A 27,444-nucleotide genomic window follows, 5' to 3' on the forward strand; every position below is an offset into this window, starting at 1 on the left:
CAGACCACCTGACTTGCCTCTTGAGAAACCTATATGCAGGTCAGGAAGCAACAGTTCAAACTGGACATGGAACAACAGACTGGTTCCAAATAGGAAAAGGAGTACATTAGGGCTGTATATTGTCACCCTGCTTATTTAACTTCTATGAAGAGTACATCATGGGAAACACTGGGCTGGAAGAAGCACAAGCTGGAACCAAGATTGCCTGGAGAAATATCAATAACCTCAGATATGCAGATGACACCACCATTATGGCACAAAGTGAAGAGGAACTAAAAAGCCTCTTGATGAAAATGAAAGTAGAGAGTGAACAAGTTGGCTTAAAGCTCAACATTCAGAAAACGAAGATCATGGCATCTGCTCCCATCACTTCATGGGAAATAGAAGGGGAAACAGTGGAAATAGTGTCAGACTTTATTTTTCTGGGCTCCAAAATCACTGCAGATGGTGACTGCAGCCATGAAATTAAAAGACACTTTCTCCTTGAAAGGAAAGTTATGACCAACCTAGATAGCATATTCAAAAGCAGAGACATTACTTTGCCAACAAAAGTCCATCTAGTCAAGGCTATGGTTTTTCCAGTGGTCATGTATGGATGTGAGAGTTGGGCTGTGAAGAAAGCTGAGAGCCGAAGAATTGATGCTTTTGAACTGTGGTGTTGGAGAAGACTCTTGAGAGTCCCTTGGACTGCAAGGAGATCCAACCAGTCCATTCTGAAGGAGATCAGCCCTGGGATTTCTTTGGAAGGAATGATGCTAAAGCTGAAACTCCAGTACTTTGGCCACCTCATGCGAAGGGTTGACTCATTGGAAAAGACTCTGATGCTGGGAGAGATTAGGGGCAGGAGGAGAAGGGGACGACAGAGGATGAGATGGCTGGATGGCATCACTGACTCAATGGACCTGAGTCTGAGTGAACTCCGGGAGTTGGTGATGGGCAGGGAGGCCTGGCGTGCTGCGATTCATGGGGTGGCGAAGAGTCGGACACGACTGAGCGACTGAACTGAACTTAACTGAAGTAAACGAGGGAGTCATGAGGTCTCAAGAGAGGGTCTTAACACACTCCAGAAGTTCTGCTTCTGGCTGCAGGCAACTCTGACGAGGAACTCTAACCCCAGAGGGTAGCAGGAACCAAAAGCCTGCAAAAGTGTGGGGTCACACAGAGAACTCAAGCAAGTAGAGTCCATATTTCCTTTCTTAACAGATCAAGTTACAAAAGTAAGCAGCAGCAGCTGGCAGGCAATCTAGCAGAGCCCTCCCCGACTGAGAGCCTGCTGCAGGGAATTTACCAGAAACACAGGAGTCATTAGTTTTATAATTGTGTGTGTGTGTGTATATATATATATATACATGTGTGTGTGTCTGTGTATATATTCACAGAGTTAAAAAAATAATTATTGGAAAAATGAGCCTTTAATTTCAGAAAATTTCCTTTGTTAATAAAACTTAAGTATTGAAGGTTTAAGAAACATGTCTAAACCATGCCTCACCCAACCTTCAGCGAGGCCTCTGCACACCACTTCGAAAATATAGCCAAATCTCCCCACTTATCTCCACCCCCATCTCCAGGGCTATCACCTTAGTCCGTGAATTCTGAACAGGGGTAATGTGGGCCCCCAAAATAGATCTTAGGGCCTGAAAAAAATCTTACTCTTTATATATATAAAGCCCATTCACAGTATGTAATGGGACATATAATACTTGCAAATTTCATGAGGGTCCACTCCTAGATATAGAGCCCAAAGAACTGAAAACTTGCACTCAAACAACACCTCAAGGCAGCCCTATTCAGCCCAAAGATGGAAACAACCCAAACATCCATCAACAGAAAAGCCATGGTGCAAAAGAATGAAGTTCGGATGCGCGCTGCAATGTGGGTGAAAACATCGTATGACATCAGAGGACCCAGACACAAAGGCCCCGTTTTACAGGATTTCACTAAAATGAAATATCCGGAATGGGCACATTCAAATAGAATGCAGCCTGGTGGCTAGCGGGGCTAGGCTCAGAGGATGGGGCAGGGGAGGCAGAGGGATGAGGAGGGGCGGCTTGGTAGACACAGGATTTGATTCTGCAGTGACAGAAAAGTTTTGGATCGAGGTAACAGCGGTGAATGCACAATATCACACAATGTGGTGACTGCACTAAATACCGTTGAATTGTTGGCTTTTAAATGATCGATCTTCTGTTATGTGATTCTCACCTCCACTTAAAAAATTCACAGGAGAACGATTAGGAAGAAAGTGTCAAAAAAAGGCTCCTTAGGGGGTGATAATCAATGGAAAAAAAAAAAAAGGTTGGGAAACACTGCCCTTACCTACCATTTCCACAGAGACCCTGTAAAAGCTTCGCACTGGTCCCCCAACTGCCTGCCACAGCACCCCTCTCCCGGGGCACCTCCACCTAGCAGCTGTGAGCTACCTAAAACAAGGAAAGGGAGCACTCAGGGGCGTCCTGCCGGCCAGCATAAAATCCAAGGACCTTTCCTCGTCTCTTTCTGCAATCTCCAGCCACGTGGCCTTTTGTGCTTAGCCCTTCCAAGATCAAGTCTGCTCCTACCTCAAACCTTTACACTTGGAATTTCCCAGGAAAGACACCCTCCCCACTACCCACCACTCCCACTCAGATCCTCCTGACTGGCAGTCCTCTACATCTGGGTCCAACACCATCTCCTTGAAGCCCTCCCTGCTGGCCCCACCTAAGGTGGCCCCAGTGCCCCTTCTGCCTTGAGAATACCAGCTGCACAAGCACAGCCTCCTTGCTGGCCTCTGACACTGCCAGGCACCGGAGATGACAGAATGAGTCGATATGTGAGATGATTAATTGAAGAATCAGGTCTCCATTTCTCTTCTCATGACTGTGGTCACAATAAGTAATAAAGAAATGATAATGACGATCAAAATGAAACCTCTCTCATACACAGGTGCCCATGCACACCATCTCCTCGACATTCTGCAGCGTTGTGAGTGATTAAGCGTCCAAGGAAGAAACATGGATAAGCAGCCCACAAAAAAAAATACAAAAGCTCAAAAAGCACATTTAGAGAGAAACTTGAGTTGGATATAAATAAAGGTAAACTCAGCTAACAGGCACAGAGATAAGTAGATACAGTCTGTCTATTTATAGGCTCTATCCTACAGCCTCTTCATCTGCATGGTACACTTGGTACAAAAAATAACAACTTGGGCCCTCCCTGGTGGTCCAGGGACTCTCTGTTCCCAGTGAGGGGGCCTGGGTTTGACCCCTGGTCAGCCTACTAGATCCCACATGCCTCAACTTAAGAGTTCGCATATGGCAATTAAAAAAAACCCCCGCATGCCACAACAAAGACTTAAGGTCTAGCGTGCTGCAACTAAACCCTGACGCAGTCAAATAAATAAATATTTTTAAAAATAAAAATGAAACATACAGGGCATACAGGGAATCCCTGGCAGCCCAGTGGTGCAGACTCTGCATTTTCATTGCCAAGGGCCTGGGTTGGACCACAAGTCACACAGTACAGCCAAAAAATAACAAGTGTGGAAAAAAGAGAGAGGTAAAATCAAGTGTACAGAAATGCCCCCATATGTGTAAATACTTTCCAAAAGCAGTCCCACATCCTTAAATGAATGCATACTTTTTTTTTCCTATCAGCACATTCTATAGCCATAGAAACTTTGGAGAAAAACTGGAGCCCAGAATTCAAAGATTAACAACAAAAAAAAACCTTTACCTTTTCTTATATACCTTTCTGACCTGCTCTAATATTGCCTGGGTTTCATTCTGTTTTAATTCTAACCATGTGCGTTTAGTCGTTTCATCATTTTTTTAAAATAAAGTCAACTAGAGGCATTTAGATTATGGACCACTTTGCTCTTTTTAAAATGCTTTTACTATGGTTTTGTTGTGGGGGAGAAGCATTAAAACGGGTGCAAAAATATATTTATTAATATAAAAAATGTAAGGAAGTGAGAGGAATTCTGTATGATTCCAGTAACATTCAATAGATATGTTCTTGAAGACTTTTATTCATGACCATCTAGAGAAACATGTAAAATACTAAGCTGGCCAACACACCTTCAGCACTGGGGGTTAGAAAGTGAGCAAGGACTCTCTCCCTCTCTCTATATATATATATATTTATATACAGTTGACATTAAGAAAACAAGTTGATGTATCTGTTTAAAACATCTGCATTCGTATGATTTCATAAAACATGAGAAATGCTGTTGATGTTTAGCCACTAAGTCGTGTCCAACTCTTTTCAACCCCATGGACTGCAGCCCTCCAGAATCCTCTGTCCATGGGATTTCCCAGGCAAAGGATACTGGAGTGGGTTGCCATTTCCTTCTCCAGGGCATCTTCCTGACCCAGGGATCAAACCTGTGTCTCCTGCATTGGCAGGCAGATTCTTTACCACTGATCCACCAGAGAAGCCCAATAATAAGTGCATGCAAATAAAATGATGTTAAAGACACAATGCCAAGTTGAAAGAAGCAAAAAGTTCAGTATGATCCCATTCTATCACACACACAAAAATAATTTTTATTACTGTCATCATCAACGTGATAAAAATCTGAAGGACCACCCAATTCTTAGTAGCTGTCACCTCTCAGGATGGAATAATGGACTATTTATTCTACAATGTTAAAATTTCAAAGGAATATTTTATATTCAGGGGGAAATGATGAAATATAAATATTGAAGAGATTCAAACCTGAAGGCTGAGCAAAGGTTTATTGGTGCTGAAAATCAAAAGCATGGTACCTACATCTGTGATTCCCGATGAGGACTGGAGAGATGACCATGTGTGACAATGTCTGGAGAGGTTCTGACCACGGCAGGGGTGCAGACTGGCATCAAATGGGTGGAGGGGTACTGCAGGGCACAGGACAGCCCCACCACACAGAACCATCCTTCCCAAAATGTCAGTAGTGCTGGGGTTGAGAAACCCTGTTTTAAATCACTCTAGACATTTTCAAAAGCAGAAAGACATTTGGAAATGCTCGTTTCAATTATGCCTTCAAATGGATGCCAATCCTTTTATAAAGCCATAAATCTTGCCCAAAGGAAGACCTAATTGCCTTTGAAGTCACAAATAATTTAATCAGATAATCTACTTTGATGTACAATTCACGAGTGCCGGCTAAAACACATCATTTATTATCTACATTTACAAAACCCCCAGCCTGTGCTAAGTGCCCTTCTGACTACATGAAATATAAGTTGCAGAATTAAATTAGAAAAAAGGGGCCCTTTCCTCCCACGCACCCCAGCACTCTGGGTGGGGTAGCCGGTGGAGGAGTCATGATTCATGCTTCAGCTCCTCTACTTACAGAACTTTGGAAGCAACCTATACATTCAAAGGGCTGCTGGCATCTTGCACCACTCTTGGTGGCTTGTACAAAGGACCTATATAGCACAGAATCACTGGACGATCAGTACAGGACAGAAATGCTGCTCTAAATGGTTATTTAGGAACATGGAAAAGCAGTCAGAACACAGTTTTATTTTTCTCAGATCAGCTTTAGTCGCTGTGTCGTGTCCCACTCTTTGGGGCCCCATGGGCTGTGGCTCGCCAGGCCCCTTTGTCCACTGAATTTTCCAGGCAAGAATACCAGAGTGGGCAGCCATTCCCTTCTCCAGGGGATCTTTCCAACCCAGGGATCGAACTAGGGTATCCCACATTGCAGGCAGATTCTTCACCACCTGAGCCAGCAGGGGAGCCCATTCAGAATACAAGGCTAAGTTAAATAGGTCTACACGAAAGAGGTGGTCCACGAAGCAAACAGTTCATGGACGCATTTGATGCAGCCTGTAGTTTTTTTCACTTGTCTTGGTTTGTGAGATCCCACAGCATGTGCGATCTTAGTACCCCAACAAGGATTGAACCATGCCCCCTGTATTGGGAGAGCAGAGTCTTAGATCATTAGACCACCAGGGAAGTCCTTCTGAGCTATTTTTAAAAATGGGACATAAGGTGTAAAAGCTGGGGTAGTCTGTATTTTAAAAAATATTTGGGATTTCTCTTGAACAGCACAGAAATGTGGCAACACTGAGCCAACCTTCCCACTTGGCTAGAACCAGCAAGGGGAGAGGGCCGCCAGTGACTTTAAAAAAGCACAGGTCTCTAGCTCAGCGCACACATACAGAAGAGTCAGTACTGCTTTGAGAAGCGTTAGACACAGGCACCCATGAGTGGTTAAATGGTCGTGAAGACAAGCAGATTTCTGCTTCAGTTCAGTCCCTGTCACTTCCAATCCTCGCTTATTTCTGTATCTGCCTGATCCCCCAAAGTGCTTGAGTTTTCAACTTGGCATATGATTGTGTCAACCAACATAGAAAAAAAGCTCAGGATGGGGAATTCCCTGGAAGTCCAGTGCTTAGGACTCCTCATGTTCACTGCCAAGGTTCGATCCCTGGTCGAGGAACTAGGATCCAGCATGCCGTGTGCCAAAAAAGAAAAAGTTCAGGAAACAATCTCTAAGGGCTGACTGTGGAAGGTGGGATTATCACTGACTTTAGTTTTTGTAACTAACCATTGGTTTATGACAAATACGTATTGATTTCACAGGGCAAAGTGTATACGAAACCATCTTCCTTTTTCCCTGGGGTAACCCATGTGGAGCTGCGAGACCAAAGAACTACCATTAGCCCAGAGGCTGGTGAAAGCCAGGCCCTAGGATTCTTACCCTAATACATATTAATTGTAATTTTATATGTATAATTTCAATATGCATATAAAATGCAACAGGATCCTGCAAGCAAAATACTGGCAAGGCATCAATTCTGGCCAGGAGGTCTAGATAGAGGAAGCAGACAAAGCATGGAGAATATAAACTACTCTGACCCATAACATGACAAGATTCCAGGAATGAACAGCTTCTGGCTGACCGAAGTGCTCCTCGAAGACTAAAACCAGCCCTGAGGATTACAGACACATGATTCTGAGCTCCTCAATGCCTTAAACAAAAGGAGGGTTTCTAAACTCTCATGAAATTTTTATCTAATAACTTATTTCAATGTGTACGTTTATGCTGCAGACTATAAATTTTTCCCTGCTGAAACTAAGAAGGTTTTGCAATCCTATGACAAGCTACTATTTTAATACAATGTTAGATAAAACACAGTCTTGTCTCACTTATATTCTCAATGATTGTGTGGGGGCATTTCAACAAATATCCCATGTCTTCTTCCACTAAATGCTATTATCACTGCCAACAGCAGAGGGCAGTGGCATGCAGGGCAAAGAAAGCCAGTCTCAGAATCTGGCTGTGGAACTCCCTCATTCTTCTGAGACCTCAACCTGCCTTCTGTAAAAGGAGGAGAGTGACTCAGAGTCTCTCTTCTCTTGGTTGGCACCACATATTGGCAAACCAACCCATGTTGCCTGCAAGCTAAGAAGGGTGCTGTTCTTCTTGTTTCGTCACCAAGTCGTGTCCAACTCTTTTTGACCCCATGGACCGTAGCTCGCCAGGCTCCTCTGTCCATGGGATTTCCCAGGCAAGAATACAGGAGTGGGTAGCCATTTCCTTCTCCTGGGGATCTTCCCGACCCAGGGATCGAACCTGTGTGTCCTGCATTGGCGGGCAGATTCATTACTGCTGAGTCACTTGGGAAGCCAAGAAGGGTATTTACCACTTTTAAGTGGTTTAGGGGAGAAAAAAAGGATTCATAGCTCCTGAAAACATAACAATCATATGGAATTCAAATTTCAGTATCCCAGTCACATACTTACTGCCTATGGCTATTTTAGTAACACAAACAAGGTGTTGAATAATTGCAGAGTTGTGACAAGAGACCTACAAAGCCTAAAATATTTACCATCTGGCTCCAGAAAGGGGACAGTTTCTAAAACTAAAAAGATTTTTAATAAATACCTTCTCTTCCTACACTACTCATTGGCTGCCTAACTAATGATCAGCAAAATAACTCAGACACATACTAGCAAACAGATTATGTTTCGTGAAACAGATTTTAAATTCTACTGAAATGGGGCATCTGCTAACTCACCATCTCAAAAGTCACTCAAATAATGAGAAACTTTGTCAGGAATTCTGGCATCATTTCAACCTCTGCCCCTCTCGAGGGATGAGAGAAGTTTAAGTAAACCCACAATATGTGTTCCTCATACTCCTCTCAACTGTGTTTCCTGAAATATGGTGTAGAAACATCCACAGTGGTTCACGGACCAACATGTTTTACTTTACAAGCTATGTGCTAATTTCATGTACATTAGGGGGAAAAAAAAAAAAAAACAGCAAGCAATTTAAACACATGAGCTTGTGTATTTTATTTAGCTTTACATGAAGCTAAATTGTGGATCTAATATGTAAGAATGTAATAAAACAGGTGGTATGCACACTATAAACAAAAAAATCATGGGTGATAAAAAGTTCAGTTCAGTTCAGTTGCTCAGTCGTGTCCGACTCTTTGCGACCCCATGAATCGCAGCACACCAGGCCTCCCTGTCCATCACCAACTCCTGGAGTTCACCCAAACTCATGTGCATCGAGTCAGTGATGCCATCCACCCATCTCATCCTCTGTCGTCCCCTGCTCCTCCTGCCCCCAATCCCTCCCAGCATCAGGGTCTTTTTCAATGAGTCAACTCTGTGCATGAAGTGGCCAAAGTATTGGAGTTTCAGCCTCAGTATCAGTCCTTCCAACGAACACCCAGGACTGGTCTCCTTAAGGATGGACTGGCTGGATCTCCTTGCAGTCCAAGGGACTCTCAAGAGTCTTCTCCAACACCACAGTTCAAAAGCATCAAGATGGACGGACGGACGTGACATTGTACAGGACACAGGGATCAAGACCATCCCCATGGAAAAGAAATGCAAAAAAGCAAAATGGCTGTCTGAGGAGGCCTTACAAATAGCTGTGAAAAGAAGAGAAACGAAAAGCAAAGGAGAAAAGGAAAGATGTTCCCATTTGAATGCAGAGCTCCAAAGAATAGCAAGGAGAGATAAGAAAGCCTTCCTCAGTGATCAATGCAAAGAAATAGACGAAAACAATAGAATGGAAAAGACTAGAGATCTCTTCAAGAAAATTAGAGATACCAAGGGAACATTTCATGCAAAGATGGACTCGATAAAGGACAGAAATGGTATGGACCTAACAGAAGCAGAAGATGTTAAGAAGAGGTGGCAAGAATACACAGAAGAACTGTACAAAAAAGAGCTTCATGACCCAGATAATCACGATGGTGTGATCACTCACCTAGAGCCAGACATCCTGGAATGTGAAGTCAAGTGGGCCTTACAAGCATCACTACGAACAAAGCTAGTGGAGGTGATGGAATTCCAGTTGAGCTATTCCAAATCCTGAAAGATGATGCTGTGAACGTGCTGCACTCAATATGCCAGCAAATTTGGAAAACTCAGCAGTCGCCACAGGACTGGAAAAGGTCAGTTTTCATTCCAATCCCAAAGAAAGGCAATGCCAAAGAATGCTCAAACTACTGCACAATTGCACTCATCTCACATGCTAGTAAAATAATGCTCAAAATTCTCCAAGCCAGGCTTCAGCAATACATGAACCATGAACTTCCAGATGTTCAAGCTGGTTTTAGAAAAGGCAGAGGAACCAGAGATCAAAGTGCCAACATCCTCTGGATCATGGAAAAAGCAAGAGAGTTCCAGAAAAACATCTATTTCTGCTTTCTGACTATGCCAAAGCCTTTGACTGTGTGGATCACAATAAACTGTGGAAAATTCTGAAAGAGATGAGAATACCAGACCACCTGACCTGCCTCTTGAGAAACCTGTATTCAGGTCAGGAAGCAACATTTAGAACTGGACATGGAACAACAGACTGGTTCCAGATAGGAAAAGGAGTACATCAGGGCTGTATATTGTCACCCTGCTTATTTAACTTATATGTAGAGCACATCATGAGAAATGTTGGGCTGGAAGAAGCACAAGCCGGAATCAAGATTGCCAGGAGAAATATCAATAACTTCAGATATGAAAAGTTCAGGCAACAGTGATTCATGGGATTGCTGCCCATTAAAACAGTTTCTCAAGCAGTAGGATTTCAATAGGAACTCAGAGGCTGAGGAGCTTGTGTGGTTATACACCATATGTTGTTAACTTGGCTTAAATGAAATCATGTCATAGAATAAAAGTAAGCCTTTAAGGACTCTGGTCAGAAACAAGGGGGCAAAGGGCAAGCTTTTTTCTGAAGCTATGTCAACAGAAGTTATGTCATCCCAGAACAAAGCTCTTAACTCAACCTTGAATCCGTCAACCACGTGGCTGGATCAGAACCGACTGCAGCCTTTACTCTGAAGAATCAAAAGCCGCTGGTGATGAACTCTGCTCCACCTAGAGCCATTCAGAGCAGCTACAAGCAGTACTTGAAAATAAGCAGCTACCCAGAAAGAAGCCACAGCGTGAACCAAAATGAGTGGAAATCTTCTGAGTTCACCATTGACTAAGGCTTCATCATTTATCTTCTGGGGATATTGATGTTCTCTTAACTGATGCCTGCTCCTCTTTTTGGGGGGGCGGGAGGGGGGTGCCATGCAGCTTGTGGAATCTTAGTTCCCCAACAAGGGATCGAACCCAGGCCCCAGCAGGAGGACCTTGCAGTCCTAACCACTGGACCACCAGGAAATTCCTGATGCCTGCTCCCTAAAGAGTTCTCCGTGAAGGAAAGAAGGGAAAGAGGAAAGGAGGGAGGTAGGAAGAGGGGCTGATCTGAAAGGCTATCCAAGGGTAATACTCTGGCCAGAAGTCTAAATACTGGTGGTTCAACCTGTGGATGTGCTTTATTCATTCTGGCAAATATCTTAAGACAGTTTGAGCTGCACTTTCATAACTGGAGAGTCTACATAAAAAGGCAGATTCCCCATTTCTCTGTAAGAATGTTAAAACGTGAAAACCCTAAGTCCACATTTCTGGGCAGCAACCATGGGCTGAAACCCTTGAGAATGGGGCATGTGCCTGAGGTTCACCAACAGTCTCCTTAGCCCAGAGCCTGCAGGCTGCCTGCATCCATCATCACGTTCAGTGTAAAGCTTTTTTTACCTATGCCTCTCAGAGAACAAGAAAGAGCAAACAGTAAAGGCCCCGTTTCAAGAAAAATGACAGTAAACCCATTTCCTTGAGGAAACCATAAAGTTCTCACAGGGTTTTTTTTTTTTTAATATTTATTTATTTCGCTGCACCAGGTCTCAGTTGCGGCATGTGGGATCTAGTTCCCTGACCAGGGATCAAACCTGGGTCCCCTGCATTGGGAGCTCAGAGTCCCAGCCAGTGGACCACCTGGGAAGCCCCCTCATAGGTTTTTAACATGCAACTGAATTATGTCTGGATAGAAAAGAATTCAATTTAAGTCATCCTTGCTTTTGTTACTCAGCCAGCACCCCTCCTTTGCAACACCTCTCCGGATCCGTATCAGCACGGAATGAGTGACTACCAGAATAAATAATAGAGCAGCCAACATTTTTGTAGCACTTATTATCTTAGGTACTACTCTAAACCCCTTATGTATATCGGCTCATTAATCCTCACAAGAAACACTGAGGCAGGGCCTATCATTATGGCTGTGTTACAGGAGAGGAAACCAAGGCATGGGAGGGTCAGGCGCCTTGCCTAAAGCCACAGAGCTAGTAAATGACAGAGCTGGGACCTGATCCGAGACCAGCATCCTCCTCCTTCACCTCTGCTACAGCAGCCAGGCTGCAAGATGCAACATGACTGTTAACCCGAGTGGGGCGCGGGGAGGAGTGGACTGGGACCATTCAAGGAGTGGGAGTCCTCTGCTCTCTCTGGGGAGGGAATATTCTTGTTTCCCTTACATGTTACTCTCATATTTGAGCCTTCAGTAATGCGAGTATCTGGTTTTGATAGAAAAATACTGTTTCCATTAAAATAAAATTCTCGAGAAAGAAAAAAACGATTGCAGGAAGTTGTGATTCATCTCCGAGGCATTTGAACCGAACTCTGAAGGATTTTTGGCCACCTCTGCCCACTTCTAGGAATGACCTCCAGCTGGCCTTTGGGGAACGCTTTTCTCATTTGTGGGGCCGTGCTGCAGTCCACGGGGTCACAAAGGGGCAGACACGACGTAGCGACTGAACGACGACATCAAGAATCCCAGTGGGTTTACGCACTTAAAATTTAAAATCGGCTCCACTGGGATGAGATCCCCCTACCCAGCTCCCTCTGACTCCGTGATGCTCACCAGGTAGTCAGGGCCAGACAGGTGTCCCCCAGATGAGAACCCCTGTGTCGCAGGGACCCCCTGCACCCTCTCTCCCCGGGGCTGACCTGTGCTCTTGTCCAGGAAGTCCATGGACTCTTCACTGGCACTGAAGTGGCTGGATGTGGCCTTCTTCTCAGCATCCTGCTCCACATCGGAGCCCGTGTGCACGGAGGAGTTTGTACTCATGGGGGAGCGCGGCATGTCGGACAAGGAGATCCTGCGGCCTGCGCCCCCGCTCAGCATCGGCTTGCTCATCAGGATCTTGGGCGACGCCGTCATGTCAAAGCTGAGCTTGACCTTCTCCTGCTTGTCCATCTTGGCGGCACCAGCACCGGGGTTGGAGGGGTCGAGCAGCATTTGGTACTGGCTGTTGGGCGTGTAGGGTGTCCTGAATGGAGAGTAATTAAAAACCCCAAACTTCCGGCGGATATTCTCCACGTAAACCTCCATCTCTTGCATTGCACTGTTGAAGATGCTTTTAGTCTTTTTCACAGAAAAAGGAATTTCTTTAGACATGAGGTAGCAATTATTTATTGGAACCCAGGCCCTGGGAGCACAAAAGAGAAAGGGAGTTTAAATCAGCCTTGGTCATTCCCAAGATTTTTAAGTTTTTTTTTTTTTTTTTTACAAATTTGATTGTGCAAGAACGCTTAAGTTGAGATCTGCCCTCTTGACAAATGTACTCTCCTAACAAGTGTATCATACATTACTGCTGTGTCAACGGAAAAACAGCACAGCCTAAAAGCTGAGAATTATGTTTTATTTGGCGGACAAAACTGAGGACTTTAGCCCAGGACGCAGCCTCTCAGATCACACTGAGAGACTGCTCCAAAGAGGCAAGGGAGGAGTCAGCATATACAGGAGATTTTTTGTAACAAAGACCAGGTAGCCAGAACTTCAAAAGATTCCTATTAAAGAAAAACCAGATATCTCGTGTTAAGGAATTCAGCATTTTTCTCAGTCTGGGAAGATGCAAGAGTCTGGGTTCACTGAAATCTTTCCTCTGACATGCAGCTTAGCTATCTGGGGCTTTCTCAGCCTGAGTCCCCTCAGGGTGCACCACTGGGGGTCGGCTGCAGTGGCTGAGCGCTTGGCAGCTGGGTACCCATTTGTCTCCATCCTAAGCTCCCTCAGGGTTCATCATCTGGGAGTCTGTACTGGCTTGATGGCAGTACCATCCTTTGCCTACTGATAGAGCAGGCAACATTTTTTCAACAGTTAGCTGTAGGTACATGCTGGTACTGCAGCTCTCTAAAGCTTATTCAGGTTGTTTAATTGAAACTTTGTATCTGTTAATCAGTAGTCTCCCTTTTTCCCCAGTCCCCAGCCCCTGAACCTGACTATCTCAGATACCTCCTACAAAGGGAATCATGCAGTATTCGTGGAACTGGCTTATTCCACTTTGCTCAAAGTCCTTCTGGTACAGTCGTGATGCTTCATCTTTCTTAAGGCAGAACAGTATCCACTGTGTGCAGAGACCACATTTACTCCATCCATTCATCGCTCGATGGCCACCTGGGTTGTTTCCAGAATGGTGTTTTTTCTTTTTTTCCTTAATGCAAACCAAATTATCCTGGTGGAATTACCAAGATTCTTAAACACATATTCCATTTTTTAAAAATGACTTGGTTTGAATGGTTAATTAACAATCCACTTAACAGACATGTTCTGTCACAAGGACAGAATGTGAACAAGACACTCAGCTACATTAAAAGGCTCAATAGCTTAGTCAGTTTAATCCATTAAAAAATAATAAATCCCCTTTGCCTCTGGGTTGGTAGAGAGTAAGAAAACAGTCTGGATCCCAGACCACACCTCCGAGAAGATAATTATTCCCCAAATCTCACTCTCATGCACTCAGACATAAAGAGGTTTCTTTTCTCTTTTAAAACTGTGATTCTCCATGGGACTAGAAGGAAAGGTTAGAAAACCACAGCCCTAAAAGGGGTGCATGGTTCTGAACGTGAGATAATTCACATGGAAAAAATGGGAAAACAGCCTATTACCCTTGGGGTATGAGCCCTTCAACTCTTGATTCAGGCTAGTTCTGTCTTCCTACCATCAACCTTCACATCCTAGTGTGCTCTGCAGAAATCCACTAGAACGTGAGCTGCTTTTCTGGAATCAGCCACCCAAGTGAAGGCAGGCAGGAGACAGAAACAAAACCACCATGCTCTGGGGAAGGCAAGAGTGGATATACGAGCGTTCGGGCGGGGTGTGCCTTTGCGATACCTGATGCCCCTAGCCTCAACCCAGCGTATAGATGGGAATCTGGTAGGAATAAGCGTTTCCAAGGAGACCTCAGGGATTTCATAGACCATAAACTCAAGTCAGGTACAAGCCATGGGGAGCAACGTGGACTTAGTGGGGAGAGCAGGTGGGAAACTCACACCCAGTCTAATGCAAGGACCCCCTACTCAGGTGCTATCAAAGTGCCTTGGGAATTTGGACCCAACACCAAGTCTTCCAAAATTTTAAAGTAGAAAATAGAAACTTTTTATCTTCTCTTTTACCCAAATGTTAAGAGCATCTCCTTCCTATTTTTTAAGAGAAAACCACCAAGGAGAAACAAAGCCTGGCCATGGGGCAGAGTCCAGGGCACAGGCTGGCTGGGCACAGGCTGGCTGCCCACAGCTCACAGCTCTTGGTGATGCTAGGCCACAATGCATATGAACATGGAACCCCTCAAAATACCCACCCGCACCCTCCGAGTGCTGGAAACCACCCGCTTCTCATCCGCTCCCACTCATGCTGTCATTCTGCAGAGGCCCGCGGAAACAAAGGTGCAGCCAGGCAGAACGGGGGCTGGGCAGGAGCCAGATGCCCCAGGGCCAGCGTCTGCGGGGCCTCCGGGGCTTTCAGCCGAGTGGGCAGGAGTCCGGACCAAAATGGGGCTCTGAGGAGCAGCGGGGAGCTCCAGGCGGCCCCGCCGGCGGACCCCCTTTCGCTGGGCCAGCCTCCACTCTGTCGGTGGGGTGGAAGATGAGCCCCTACCTGGAGGGATGCTGGGGAGACGCATCTGACCGGTACCCTGCACCCCCAGGAGCTGACCAGCCACAGTCACCGGGGTTGTACCCTCTCCCATTTTTGTCCGGCATTGGTATCCTAAGTTCCATGAAGTTATTTTACAAATGATTTCAGAAAAGGGTTTCTTTTTCTTAAAGGAGACCCAGGAAATATTGAAAGGGATATCCTATTTGCTTAGTGACAGGAAGCCTCTAGGAGGCTATGTCTTGAGAGGCAACACGGCACACAGCTGAGCTACTTTCTAATTCTGGACCTTGGTTTTCCTATCAGTGAAATGGGGATAAAAGCAGCTTCTATTAAAAAAAAGCACTTAATGTCAGCTGCCACAGGAGCATGCACTCGGCCTGGCACACAGCACACACTGAAAACATGTTTTTTTGAATGAATGAACGAATAAGGGAATTTCAGAAAGCTTCCCAACAAAAAATGGTCAAGATCAAAATATAATACTTGCTATCAAACCCAGAACCATCTCCACTAATTTCCATCTTGTCTCCTATCAATGCACTGCTTGGATTCCTGGTAAGTGACTTTGCAGATTACTTTGAAATTCGTTTTTTTTCCCCCAAGATGACAAGCAAAATTTTACAAGGAGCAATTATTTCAGAGTCTGCTGTTGTTTCAAATGATAAACTGTATTTTCTGTATGTTCTGTGGGTGGGTATAATTTTCAAAATATGTCTTTTAAATATACACACACACAAACACTTTCCCAGCCTGCCTGCTAGGGCTCTGGGGGTGAGGGGGGCGCGGTTTGCCTCATTTAATCACAACATAACTTGCTGAAAGAGAGCTGGAGATATTAACCGCTGCTCATCTCCGTCTACCTGTTGTTTTGAAGCAGGTGGGGGGGCTGCGCTCTGCAGAGAGCTGCTATTAGCTAGAGTAATTCACATCTAGCTAGAATAATTCGCATCGCTAGGAGGGGGAGGGCAGGAAGGCTAGGAAGGAGGGCTCCTACCTGTCAAAACAGCAACCCCTTCTAGTTTCCCATTTTAGCTCCACAGAAAAAGGAACAGGAGGGGACCACCCCACATGACGATGGGAGATTCATTTACCAGCGATCTGGGGAAATGTTTCTGATCCCTGAAAGCATTATTCTGAAAAGCAATTTGTGCGGTGATTTAATTTACTGCAGGGGGGAGAAAAAAAAAAGAGAACAGCAGAGCTTAAAACAGCCGTGGAACCTATGTCCATGCTGGCTACATCCACAAAATCACGAAAGCAAGATCCTTTCCAACCTACCTGATAAAAACGGAAGCCGGTGCACAATCAGGCTTAACACAGCCCAGGCCAGTATTTTTAAAGTACAAGATCATCGGTGGGTATCATGACAATCAAATAATAGTCGTGCCCCCCGCCCCTTCTCACATTCACTGGCAGGATCAAAGGCTCCCTCGGAGCTACGCATTTGAAGCCCGTGTTTAACTCCCACCTGTCGTGTTGTCCAAAGAAACGGGCATCCACCTGCCCATCTTTATCCCTCAGAGCTTTCGCAGGCCAGAATGGAAACCCCTTCAGTTTTGCCCAAACCAAAGGATGTGGATTGCTCTAGGAAAAGAAAAACAAAATCCAGAGTTTGTACGTATTTGACAGCAAGAACCATATATAAAGCTCGGTAGGTGAGGTTCAGGCAAGGGAGCGGTGAGACAGGCCACAAAGTGAAAGAGGACAGTTTCAAACAGGGTCTGTCTCCCCAAGCAGCAGTCCCCAGATGCGTGGCCAGTAAGCCTGGGCAAGGCTGGCAGTTAAACGGGGAAACTGAGAAGAAGTCAGCGCTGACAAATCCAGGCTTGAATCCTGGCTGTGCCACTACCACCTGGATGGCAGTGAGGAGGAGACTGACCCTTTCTGGGCAACACGGGGACAATAATACCTACAACTCTCCGTTAAGTTGGAGGGTTAAATGCACATGACACCGAGCACAGAGTAACAGGCAGCACTACATACCTTTATTCTTCATCAAGTGCTACTCAGAGCCTAACTATTCAGATATTCATCTCCAAAGGCAGGAAAAGCTCTCAACTATGCTTTGATTCTCAACTCTAATGACAAGTCTTGCTGCCCAGTTCCCTCTACCCCCACCCCCATACTCCCAGCCCACCCCAAAACACACCTCTCTCTACAAAGCACCAGTTTGGAAAATGTAGATCCCTGGGGACAACGAGGGTGACTGACGTTCTCTCCCTACCCCCATCCCATCCTCAAGAACCATGGTTTCATATGTAAAATAGACAGCTAGTGGATTTTACATATGGAACACAGGGGAGCTCAACCTGGTGTGTTCTGTGACAACCTAGAGGGGTGGGATGGGGTGTGAGGTGGGAGGGGGGTTCAAGAGCGAGGAGACTAAGTATGCCTATGATTGACTCATGTTGGTGTATGGCAGAAACCAACACAACAATGTAAAGCAATTATCTTCCAATTAAAAACAGATTTAAAAAAAAAAAGGGGGGGGAAATCCAGACCACCCTGTATTTTCCTGCTCTTTCCTGAGCTCTGACTATGTCAGTGTTGATTAAATCGTTGATCAAATCTTAAAGAAAGGGGGAAAAAAAAGAACCATGGTTTGGCGAGATCATGGAGTTAATCCTAGAAGGGATTTCCAAACCTCTTAAAATAGACCCGGGTGATTCGTAAGTAACATACTCATTCACCACTACTGGCTCACTGTCTGCATGACGTTGGTGTGTCTTCCCTCTGATGAGTTTTTCTTTCACTCTGCATCCTGCTGTTTTCAAGGACCAACAGACCCCGTCAATGATGATGCTTTGAACTTTTAGCCAAATAGATTTATCCCACCTGGATTACTCCCTTTCTGACTATAACTATATCAGCAAGAAAATTATCTAAAAACATCATCCACAGTTCCATCCAGTAAGCCACCTGATGAAAGCTGTCCTGGGTCATCCAAGGCAGAGAGTTCAGAGAACAAAGATAGAAAAGGAAACCCAACTTACACAAGGCTCACAAAACCAGTTATCTCGTTTTTGGCAGGCAGCTAGATAACACTCTGGACAAACTTCAATTTCATTCATCTGTAAAGCAAAAAGGTGTTAGAATGCGTCACTCCCAGGGGCCTTATATCTGCAAGTCCTCAAGAAATACATGACGATACTGGCAGGTAAGGTTAGCTAAACTAAATGCCACGGTGGGGAACACCCTGGACATTAATTGGACTATTTCTCACCAACCTTGATGCATTCCCCTAGCCCAAGCCATCATCATCTCTTTCTGAACCTCAGCGTCCTAACTTGGTCCATTCCCCACACATGGAACAGCCCGAGCCCAGCCCAGGAGGTTCATTTCATCTACACCATCAAAACTAGGGGGCATTTTTCCAGGACACCTAGGCCATTCTTGGAGAAATTCAGGACATTTCCTGCAAATAACGTCAGTGCAAACCCCTGCCACAAGAAGTCTGAAAGGGAATAAGGGGTCGGCCTTTGAGCAACAGCAACGCAAGATGGCAGCCACCACGGGCTTGGACAATTTATGAAAACCGAATATACAGCCTTAAAATAGAATGGGGACCTAAATACCCAGAAGCACCCCCCTTTGTAAGATTTGTAACAAAAACTAACATGAATGGAGCTAATAGTTCTAATGGAGTGGTAGACCCAAGAGCCGTTATCAGTGCTAGCAAAATGGCAGAATTCGTATAGCATCAAAGTTGTCCTGCAAGAGCTTCGGCGCCTAATGATGTCTAAAGAAAATATGAAACTCCCTCAGCCGCCTGAAGGACAGCATTACAGCAATTAATCAAAAAGAAAAACCACAGGCCTCCCCTGCCCCCATCGATTTAAGCAGTCTTCATTTTCCACAGTAGTAAATTTTCTAGATTCGTCTTGTAGACCTCAAAGTACTGGAAAGAAAGCTCCCATTCAAAGGCAGTTCATCTTAAGATACTGTAAATGATACTAATTTTTTTGTCCATTTGAAATATATAAATTGTGCTATAACCAAAAAAAAAAAAAAGAAGACTAAAAAGGACCCAGGGAAATGCCACAGACTGTGGGGCAAAGAATCATAAACTCTACGCTACATGCAGTGCTTGACCACCAGTCAAGGCTGAAAAAATCCTCTCTCTTAGATCACAGATAAGGTAAGGGTGTTATTTCATCACGTACTAGGGTCCGCTCTGTTGCTTTTACTTTCCTCAAAGACAAAAGACGCTGTCTATGTGTCAACAAATTCTCAAATCTCCACAACTACCCTCAGACAATTCCACCAATGGGAACATCAATCACCCAACCCATCATTCCAGTTACACTTAAAAGGGGACAGTGAGAAACACATACCTCATGCTCACAGATTTTGATGACTACTTTTGCAATTTGTGTCAATTTGTGATTTCCTAAGGGAATAAGACAATAGCATTAATTCAAATGGAAACACAGAAACACCTTAGGATTTATACCTCTATTAACAACCTTTTCACTTGCTTTCCCTTGGGAGTAACCCTTTAAAGGTTAAAAACAAGACATGTCTGGCTTCTAACATCAGTGTAGATGACTCTTCCCAGGAACCAGCCTTTGGTGCTGAGATACTCCCTGAAAGATGACAATTTGTGGTGGTTTCCCAACAGTTCACAAGTTAATATTTGAAAGATGCTTTTATAGTTTCAAGGCCCAAATTAGTGGAAAGGAGCCTTCTGACTTCCCCAGCAGTCCAGTGATAAAGAGTCCGCGTGCCAATGCAGGGGACGCAGGTTTGATCCCCGCTCCAGGAAAATTACACGAGTAACTGAGCCCGTGCGCCACAACCACTGAGCCCGAGCACCTTAGAGCCCATGCTCTGCACCAAGAGAAGTCGCCACGAGAAGCCCACGCGTCTCAACCAGAGAGCAGCCCCTGCTCTGTGCAACCAGAGAAAAGCCCTCACAGCAACAAAGACCCAGCACAGCCGAAAATAAATAAATATATAAAGGAGCCTTCTTCTGCCCATTGTCCCAGACCCTAACCCAAGAAGTGAAAGTGAAGTCGCTCAGTTGTGTCCGACTCTTTGTGATCCCGTGGACTGTAGTCTACCAGGCTTCTCTGTCCATGGGATTTTCCAGGCAAGAGTACTGGAGTGGGTTGCCATTTCCTTCTCCAGGGGATCTTCCTGACCCAGGGATCGAACCCAGGTCTCCTACGTTGCAGGCAGATGCTTTACCCTCTGAGCCACCAGGGAATACTACGAAGAAGAGTCCAGGGAAAAGAAAACATTTAGTTGACTAACTCCAGTGTGCCTGGTGCAATGAAATTAACTCCTTAAAAAAGCCTTATTAGGAAGCAAGCATGAATGGTCTCGTTTCACCTAAGAGTAAACCGAGGTTCAGGAATCATCACATATATGAGATCACTGAGCTAATGAACTGAGATTATGGCTCCTGGTCTAACTCTTAAATCCCTCACCTTTGCACTAAACCAGAGAACAAGAAGGTCGAAAAGCCATGTTGTATTGAACAGTATGTTTTCAGAAATTGTAGATTTGGTGGCAAAAGATTTCATACACACAAATACCTAGATTTCTGACATGTTTGAAAACTCACATCAGAAAACTCTGTATCCAATAAACCACTGGAGTGTCCAATGGCGACCTCTCCAGAGTGGGCAGGAGTTCCCTGTTGTCTGCAGTCTCCAGCTCCCCGCACTGGTCATCCTGGCTTATTCTACTGTTTTTCTGCTACCTGGCTTCATTTACTTGTTTATATGATCTTACTGGCCTTTCTCTGTATTTGATTTTATAACCTTTACACAAATTCCCAATGCCTAGATACATACCTTTCTCTCATCCCTGCGTCCCCAGCCCTGCAAACACATTAGTAATACAAAATATGTACTTTAAGCAGATAGTCATCCACTCATATTTCCTTCTTCAAACATCAGCTAACAACAGTCTATGCTATAGGAAACAAGATAGGCCCTTAAAGACCTTATGCCCTGGTGAGCAACTCAAAATTTAAAAAGCACCATCAAGAAAGTGCGATAAATACTGTCATGCGGAAGGACAGGTACTGAGAGCCCTTAACAAAAGTATGTAATACGGTCTGGGTCACAAAGGAAAACTCCTCAGGACTGAAAGGCTGAGACTGAAGGACAAGGAAAAATCATCAAGGCAAAGAGAGAGGAGTGTTTCAGCAGGGGACTAGAGGAGCAGGATGGGGCAGGACACGCTTAAAGATCTACCCGGCAAGAAGGCAGACAGAGAGGATTATGGGAGAAGATAGGGCAATGGGAAAGGTGCCCACGGGAGAGATTTTAATGGGAAGTCTCCTCCAATCTGTCCAGAAGGCTTAATCCACAAAAACGTAACTAACAAAACTTTATACAGAATCTAAAGAAAACTCCTAAAACTTAATAACAAAAAAAAATTCAATTTTTGAAATGAACAAAACATCTGAATAGACGTTTTACCAACAAAAGATGCATAATGACTAATAAACACAAAAGGTACTCAATACCTAGTCATTAGAGACCAATAAAACAGCCACTGCATAACACTTCATGCCTTCAAGAACGGCTACACAGTATCAAATGTTGGCAATGATACAGCACAACAAAACTCTCACATACACTGCTGGAAGGAGTGTAAAATAATACAACCAACTGACGAAACAATTTGGTAAAATTTCTTATAATTTAAATACAAACCTACTCAATGATCTAGCAATACCACTCTTGGGTATTTATCCAAGAGAAATGAGAGTCTATGTCCACACAAAGACTTCTGTAACAATGTTCACGAGGGGGGCTTTATTCATAATAGCCGAAAACTGAAAACAATACAAATATCCATCAACATCAACAAAGGAAATGGATAAATTGTATATTGACACAATACTGACATCACCCCTCAGTAAGAAACAAAGCAATAATACATACAACAGAAGGGAATCCCCAAAATATTATACTCTGTCCACACAGTCAAGACTCCACTGATATCAAATTCTAGAATATGGAGAATTAATTCTCAGTAATTCCTTTTGAGGAGTGTGGATTTAGTGGAGAGCGGCAACTGGGATATAATAGGGTGATAGAATTGTTTCAGGGTCTTATTTGCAGTTGGAGTTACGGAGGTGGAACACATTTGTCAGATTCATGGAATGTACCTGTAAAACCTGTGCTTTCTATTTTATATAATTATTCCTCCATTAAGAAGGACAGGGAGGCCTTCCCTGATGATATAATGGTTAAGAATCTGCGTGCCCGTGCAGGGGACACGGGTTCAATCCCAGATTCCACATGCCATGGACCACCTAAGCCCACGCACCATGACTGAAGCCTGAGCACTTAGAGCCTGTTCTCTGCAACAAGAGAAGCCACCGAGATGAGAATCCCACGCACGGCAACGAAGAGTAGCCTCCAACTAGAGAAAGCCCACACGCAGCAGCAAAGACCCAGCGCAACCAAAGATAAATAAGTAAGTTTTTTTTTTTAATTAAGAGGACAGGTAAAAGCATCACATAGTCACAAGCAACAGTGGACATCAGCTCATACCCTAAAATGCATGTAGTCACCGTGCCCTATTCACACATATTAGCAATCTACACGTAAGTTTCTTCAGCTCTGGGTTGACGCATGAGAAAAGATCCTCATTTTTTTTTTTAATGAAAGGCAGGAGAACAGGCAACACACGCAGCATACTCTCTTTTCTAAGAGTCGTCTAAGCCACTCACCCCCATTATAAATGATGCAGTTGTGCAAAATCCATTTTGCATCAGCCAGGAAGGCTTCTGTGCAGCCATACATTTTCTTTTTAGCATTCTGGGGAGAAAAGCCACAGAAAATAATCACCAGTGAGTCTCTATAAGCCACAGCATGTAACACCTGCGTCCCCACATAATTTTCTTAGCAGTCATTTGCCAAATTAATTAATGCTTTTACTCATTTCCCAAGATGCTATTACAGTTGAGATCTATAACTCTATAAAAATGCATTCACTGAATTCATCACACTAACCTGAATCTTCTCATCTTATAGCACTGTCATTTATCAAGCAGCTTCTTCCAATGAACCAGGGTATTTTATATATTTACACATTTATTATTAATTGTACAGTCTCCCATAAGCCTCATAATTGAAAACTCAATGAAGCCATTCTTATCCCCATTTTACAGACAGAGAAATTGAGGTATAGTATTGTTAAAGAACTAATCCAAGTTCCAAAGCTATTAATTTGTGAAATTAGGATTCTAATCTCATCTTTTTGGAACGTCTTTTTTTTTTTTTTTTAACACCATAAAGGTGTAAGCAATTTTCGAAAGCAGGGTGAATTTACTGTTTGGAGGTTGGGGGAATGGGTCCATCAATACACACAATATAAAGTAATGTTTTCTCCTCATTCATGCTTTTCTTTAAGAATATTTTGGTGCCAAAAATTTGAAAATCAGCACCAAGATGACAGACACAGTCTAAAATGCTACCAGTGTAATTTTCAGCATGGAATTTCAGTTCAAACCTTTGAAAACCAGGGTTAGGCACTACAGAAATACCCTTCTCGGTGAAGTAAGTCAAGATCTAAGAAGCCACATGTTTACTGCTAACATGAAGGTTTTCCCAGATACTTAATTTTCTCTGATTCCTTCCTGCTGCTCTCATTAACACCTCCAAAAGAAAGGGAAGGGTAAACCCCAAATCAATCAAATCACTAATGCTTAGAAGCTGTAACTTTCTCGGATAAAAGGCTAGAATCACCAGCAGAAATACTATTTGGCGCTAAGCAGTGGGTTTCAACGCCCACTGCAATCCTTGGGAAAATGTTACAAAGACGTTAGGGGAATGAGCGTTCTTCCATCCAAATGAAAGTGGCGCAGGGGAGACACAGAAGAGCCATCTAACTTGAGACAGGGCTGGCAAGTGAGGGCGACTCTCGAGTCATCTCGACAGCTGTGGGCTCTCTGATGGAAGCCCACCTTTTCCAATGTACAAAGGTCCATGGGGTGGAAGATGTATTCTGCATAGTCAGGATGTTGCTCCAAGGGGACAGGCTTCTGAAATGCATCTGTCTGTAAAAGAAAGGACGCGTACACACAAACACAAACCCGTCACTGCCACGGAAGACCGCAAGCATTAACGCCTACACAGTACTTCCACAACGGAGACATCTTTCCAGAAAATACAGTTCTAAAACTTTCTACAAAACAGGCCCTTGAAAAGCTCCAAAGTGGTTTACCTTCTAATTCTGCCTGGTTATCAATAATCATGGGCCCAGCCGTGTTCCAGTTTTGTCATCTGTTCTGTTTTCAGTGTAAACTCAAAAACAGGTCCAGGCCTCTTCAGTTAAGATCGACAAGAACAATGGGCTATCAGTTACTTTAGACCTCAACTCTGAAGGAGGCTCATCTGTAGTACACCGCAAATGCCCATAATTAAAATTGACTGGCGGTGAAATTTGGTTACACCTAGGGATGACATCGGAGAAGGCAATGGCACCCCACTCCAGTACTCTTGCCTGGAAAATCCCATGGACGGAGGAGCCTGGAAGGCTGCAGTCCGTGGGGTCACTGAGGGTCGGACACGACTGAGCGACTTCACCTTCACTTTTCACCTTCATGCATTGGAGAAGGAAATGGCAACCCACTCCAGTGTTCTTGCCTGGAGAATCCCAGGGACGGGGGAGCCTGGTGGGCTGCCGTCTATGGGGTCGCACAGAGTCAGACACGACTGAAGCGACTTAGCAGCAGTAGCAGAGATGACATGCCAAAAAGTTCCTCTAAGTGCCAACAGATATTTTACACATGGGTGGAAATCTTAGTGAGATTTTGCTCCTCCTCTTAGGAGCCAAATTACTTTCAACACAGGGACTATGTAAAGCGGTCCCCAGCCTTTTAGGCACCAGAGACGTGTTTTGTAGAAGACCATTTCTCCATGACGGGCGTGAGGTGATGGTTTGGGGATGATTCAAGCGTATTACAATTACTGCGCACTTTATTTCCAATCTAATGCCACTGCTGACCTGACAGGCGTGCCAGTCCGCGGCCTGGAGGTTGGGGCCCTGGAGTAAAGGTTTTGTATCTTAGTCCACTTTTTTAAGCCCTATTTGAATCAGTTCAAAATGTGAGGCCTGGTTTGTCAATGGGCACTATTTACTTATTAATAAAAAAATATATAGGGAATTCCCAGCGGTTAGGATTCAGCGCTCTCAACGCGAGGAGCCCAGGTTTGATCCCTTGTCAAGGAACTATGACCAGGAACACACAGATACAATTTTTACAGACACACACACACTTACAGATAAGATTTAATTAACGACCAAATTGTGCTCAAGCAAGGCATGTGAATGGGTTACCATTTGCAGTTACCCAAGCTCTTTCTCATCCAGAATAAGTTTGGCTTTGTCAGTTTAAAAGATGCTTCCATAAAATCAGCAACTTTCTGCCCTGATTTTGTAACAAACAATTTAGGTAAGAAATTAACACCTTCTTTGATTTTTCTTTTTGGTTTATAATTCTACAGTGTTGACAAATCTAAATAAATCAATTCTTCCTGTCAAAGTTTGGTGTTTTATTTTTAATGAGGCTATATACTTTTGCTTCCGTTGATGGAGTTTTTGTGAAAGGGGTTCCCAATTTAGCAACACCCAACAGGCATGCTCTGAACTTTTTCCATCATGATATCAATTTCAGAATAGAATCTCAAAAGTAAAGTTTCTACATTTTTAAAGAAATTAAACCACAATGGCTACTAAAAGCATTCAGAGTCTGTATTTCCTTATATTCCTTTGACTTAGAAAGCAAAGTCTGAAGAGTTTCATAAAGGGTCACCACTAGCCCATCTGGTGCCTTCGTGTAAATCTACCAAAGAACTCTACAAAAGAACCCAACTTTCTGTAGGAAAAATGTCCTAACGTTGATAATCTTGTCATAAAGTATTATTTTTAAAAACAAGGTATGTTACTGCCATCTTTCTGACAACTGTTGCAAAAAACTACAAAATGACAGCTATGATAACTGGGACTCTTTGAGAGAAACCGCTTTAAAGTACACAGCTTGCCAGTTGAGCATGGCAGGCCTGCCTTCACATCGATTTTCCTAAGGGCAAAGGCTGCGCATCAAATCCCAATTCAAACTTAAAGAAACTAAGCAAATCCTCACCCTTTACAGGAATCTCACTGGTTGAGTTTTACTTGAAGGCTCCCCATCATTAGACCCTGATTACAAATAAACTGGGTTGCACTCAGCTCTCTCACTGAAATGGAATTTTTACAACTCCCCCTTATCTAGTGTGGTCTGAGGTTTCACTTTGCAACCACTAAGAATTTTAAATCCCCACCAGCTTCCTAACATAAGTCATTTTCTGACTAAACTCCTAAGGGACACAAAGTGTTCACTTTAGAGAATTCACTGAATGCCTCTGTCCAGTTAAATTTTCAGGGATTTGCATCTAGGCACACAAGACCCAAAGAGTAAGAAGCACACGTGTCTGAAAAGCCAAGGTAACTACAAGGAACAAAAATGTTAACAGAACAAAAACCACCATTCTCATTAACACGTGTATCAAGGGGAAGTGTCTTTTTTTTTTTTTTTTTCGGGGAAGTGTCTTCTTACCCCTGGCTGTTTCATTTTCTGAATGGCGAACTTGAGCAGGTATGATAACTGTTCGATGGTGAGCATCGTCATGGCTTTACTCTGAGTCTCAATGCATTCTGCTACTGTGATCTTCTGCAAGTCAAAATCACACAAATACCCAGTTAGGAAAGAATACTACGATCCCATGTATTCATTTCCCTTTCCTAATTTTCCAGTAACTTCACACATAAAAAACGATCCCCATCTAAATGAGACCAGTTGTTTCGCTTGATAAGGACTCCAGTCTACTTGACCTGGGGGCTGGATCTGTGGATAAAAATGAAGCAGCACACCAATCCACTGATGACCTGATTAAGAAGTGTTGTTAGCTCATGGAGGCGATGTAATCTGAAAAGAGGGAAGGTGGGCAAGGACCCGAAAAATCGTCACTCTTATAACCTTGGGTTTCAAAAATAGGACGTGAAAGGCCACTGGAGGTTTCAGAGCACTCTCCTCACACAATGAATGAACCACTTTCCTTGAGCCTCTAGAGGTTCTGGGCTATCTTTCAGGAAACTGACAAGGCATTGATGCAATGACATCATGGATGGGGCAGGACAGTCTTCCCTACAGAAAAAGTCTAATGCATGAAAGCGAACGAATAAGTATGATTTCATTCTCCGTCACCACTGACGTGAACCCACTCAGGACACTCCAGCAAACTATCCAAGGA

At 44.0% G+C, this 27,444-nt stretch overlaps 1 protein-coding gene and 1 pseudogene across 1 annotated transcript in view; one reads left to right on the forward strand and one right to left on the reverse strand.

Moving 5' to 3' along the window:
* Nucleotides 1–27,444, reverse strand: part of ZMYND8 (zinc finger, MYND-type containing 8) — a 124,228-nt gene that overhangs the window by 47,162 nt on the left and 49,622 nt on the right. The window contains exons 5-11 of the mRNA XM_010835118.1: nucleotides 26,751–26,864; nucleotides 24,117–24,209; nucleotides 22,881–22,968; nucleotides 19,519–19,574; nucleotides 18,178–18,255; nucleotides 16,653–16,768; nucleotides 12,256–12,737 (exon numbers count right to left, since the gene is read on the reverse strand). Coding sequence (XP_010833420.1) covers nucleotides 12,256–12,737; nucleotides 16,653–16,768; nucleotides 18,178–18,255; nucleotides 19,519–19,574; nucleotides 22,881–22,968; nucleotides 24,117–24,209; nucleotides 26,751–26,864 — 1,027 coding nt within the window. The remainder of the gene's footprint in view (nucleotides 1–12,255; nucleotides 12,738–16,652; nucleotides 16,769–18,177; nucleotides 18,256–19,518; nucleotides 19,575–22,880; nucleotides 22,969–24,116; nucleotides 24,210–26,750; nucleotides 26,865–27,444) is intronic.
* On the forward strand, nucleotides 18,326–19,245 carry LOC104985090 (annotated as a pseudogene).

Source organism: Bison bison, unplaced genomic scaffold (assembly GCF_000754665.1).
Source record: "Bison bison bison isolate TAMUID 2011002044 unplaced genomic scaffold, Bison_UMD1.0 scf7180017864038, whole genome shotgun sequence".
NCBI lineage: Eukaryota > Metazoa > Chordata > Mammalia > Artiodactyla > Bovidae > Bison > Bison bison.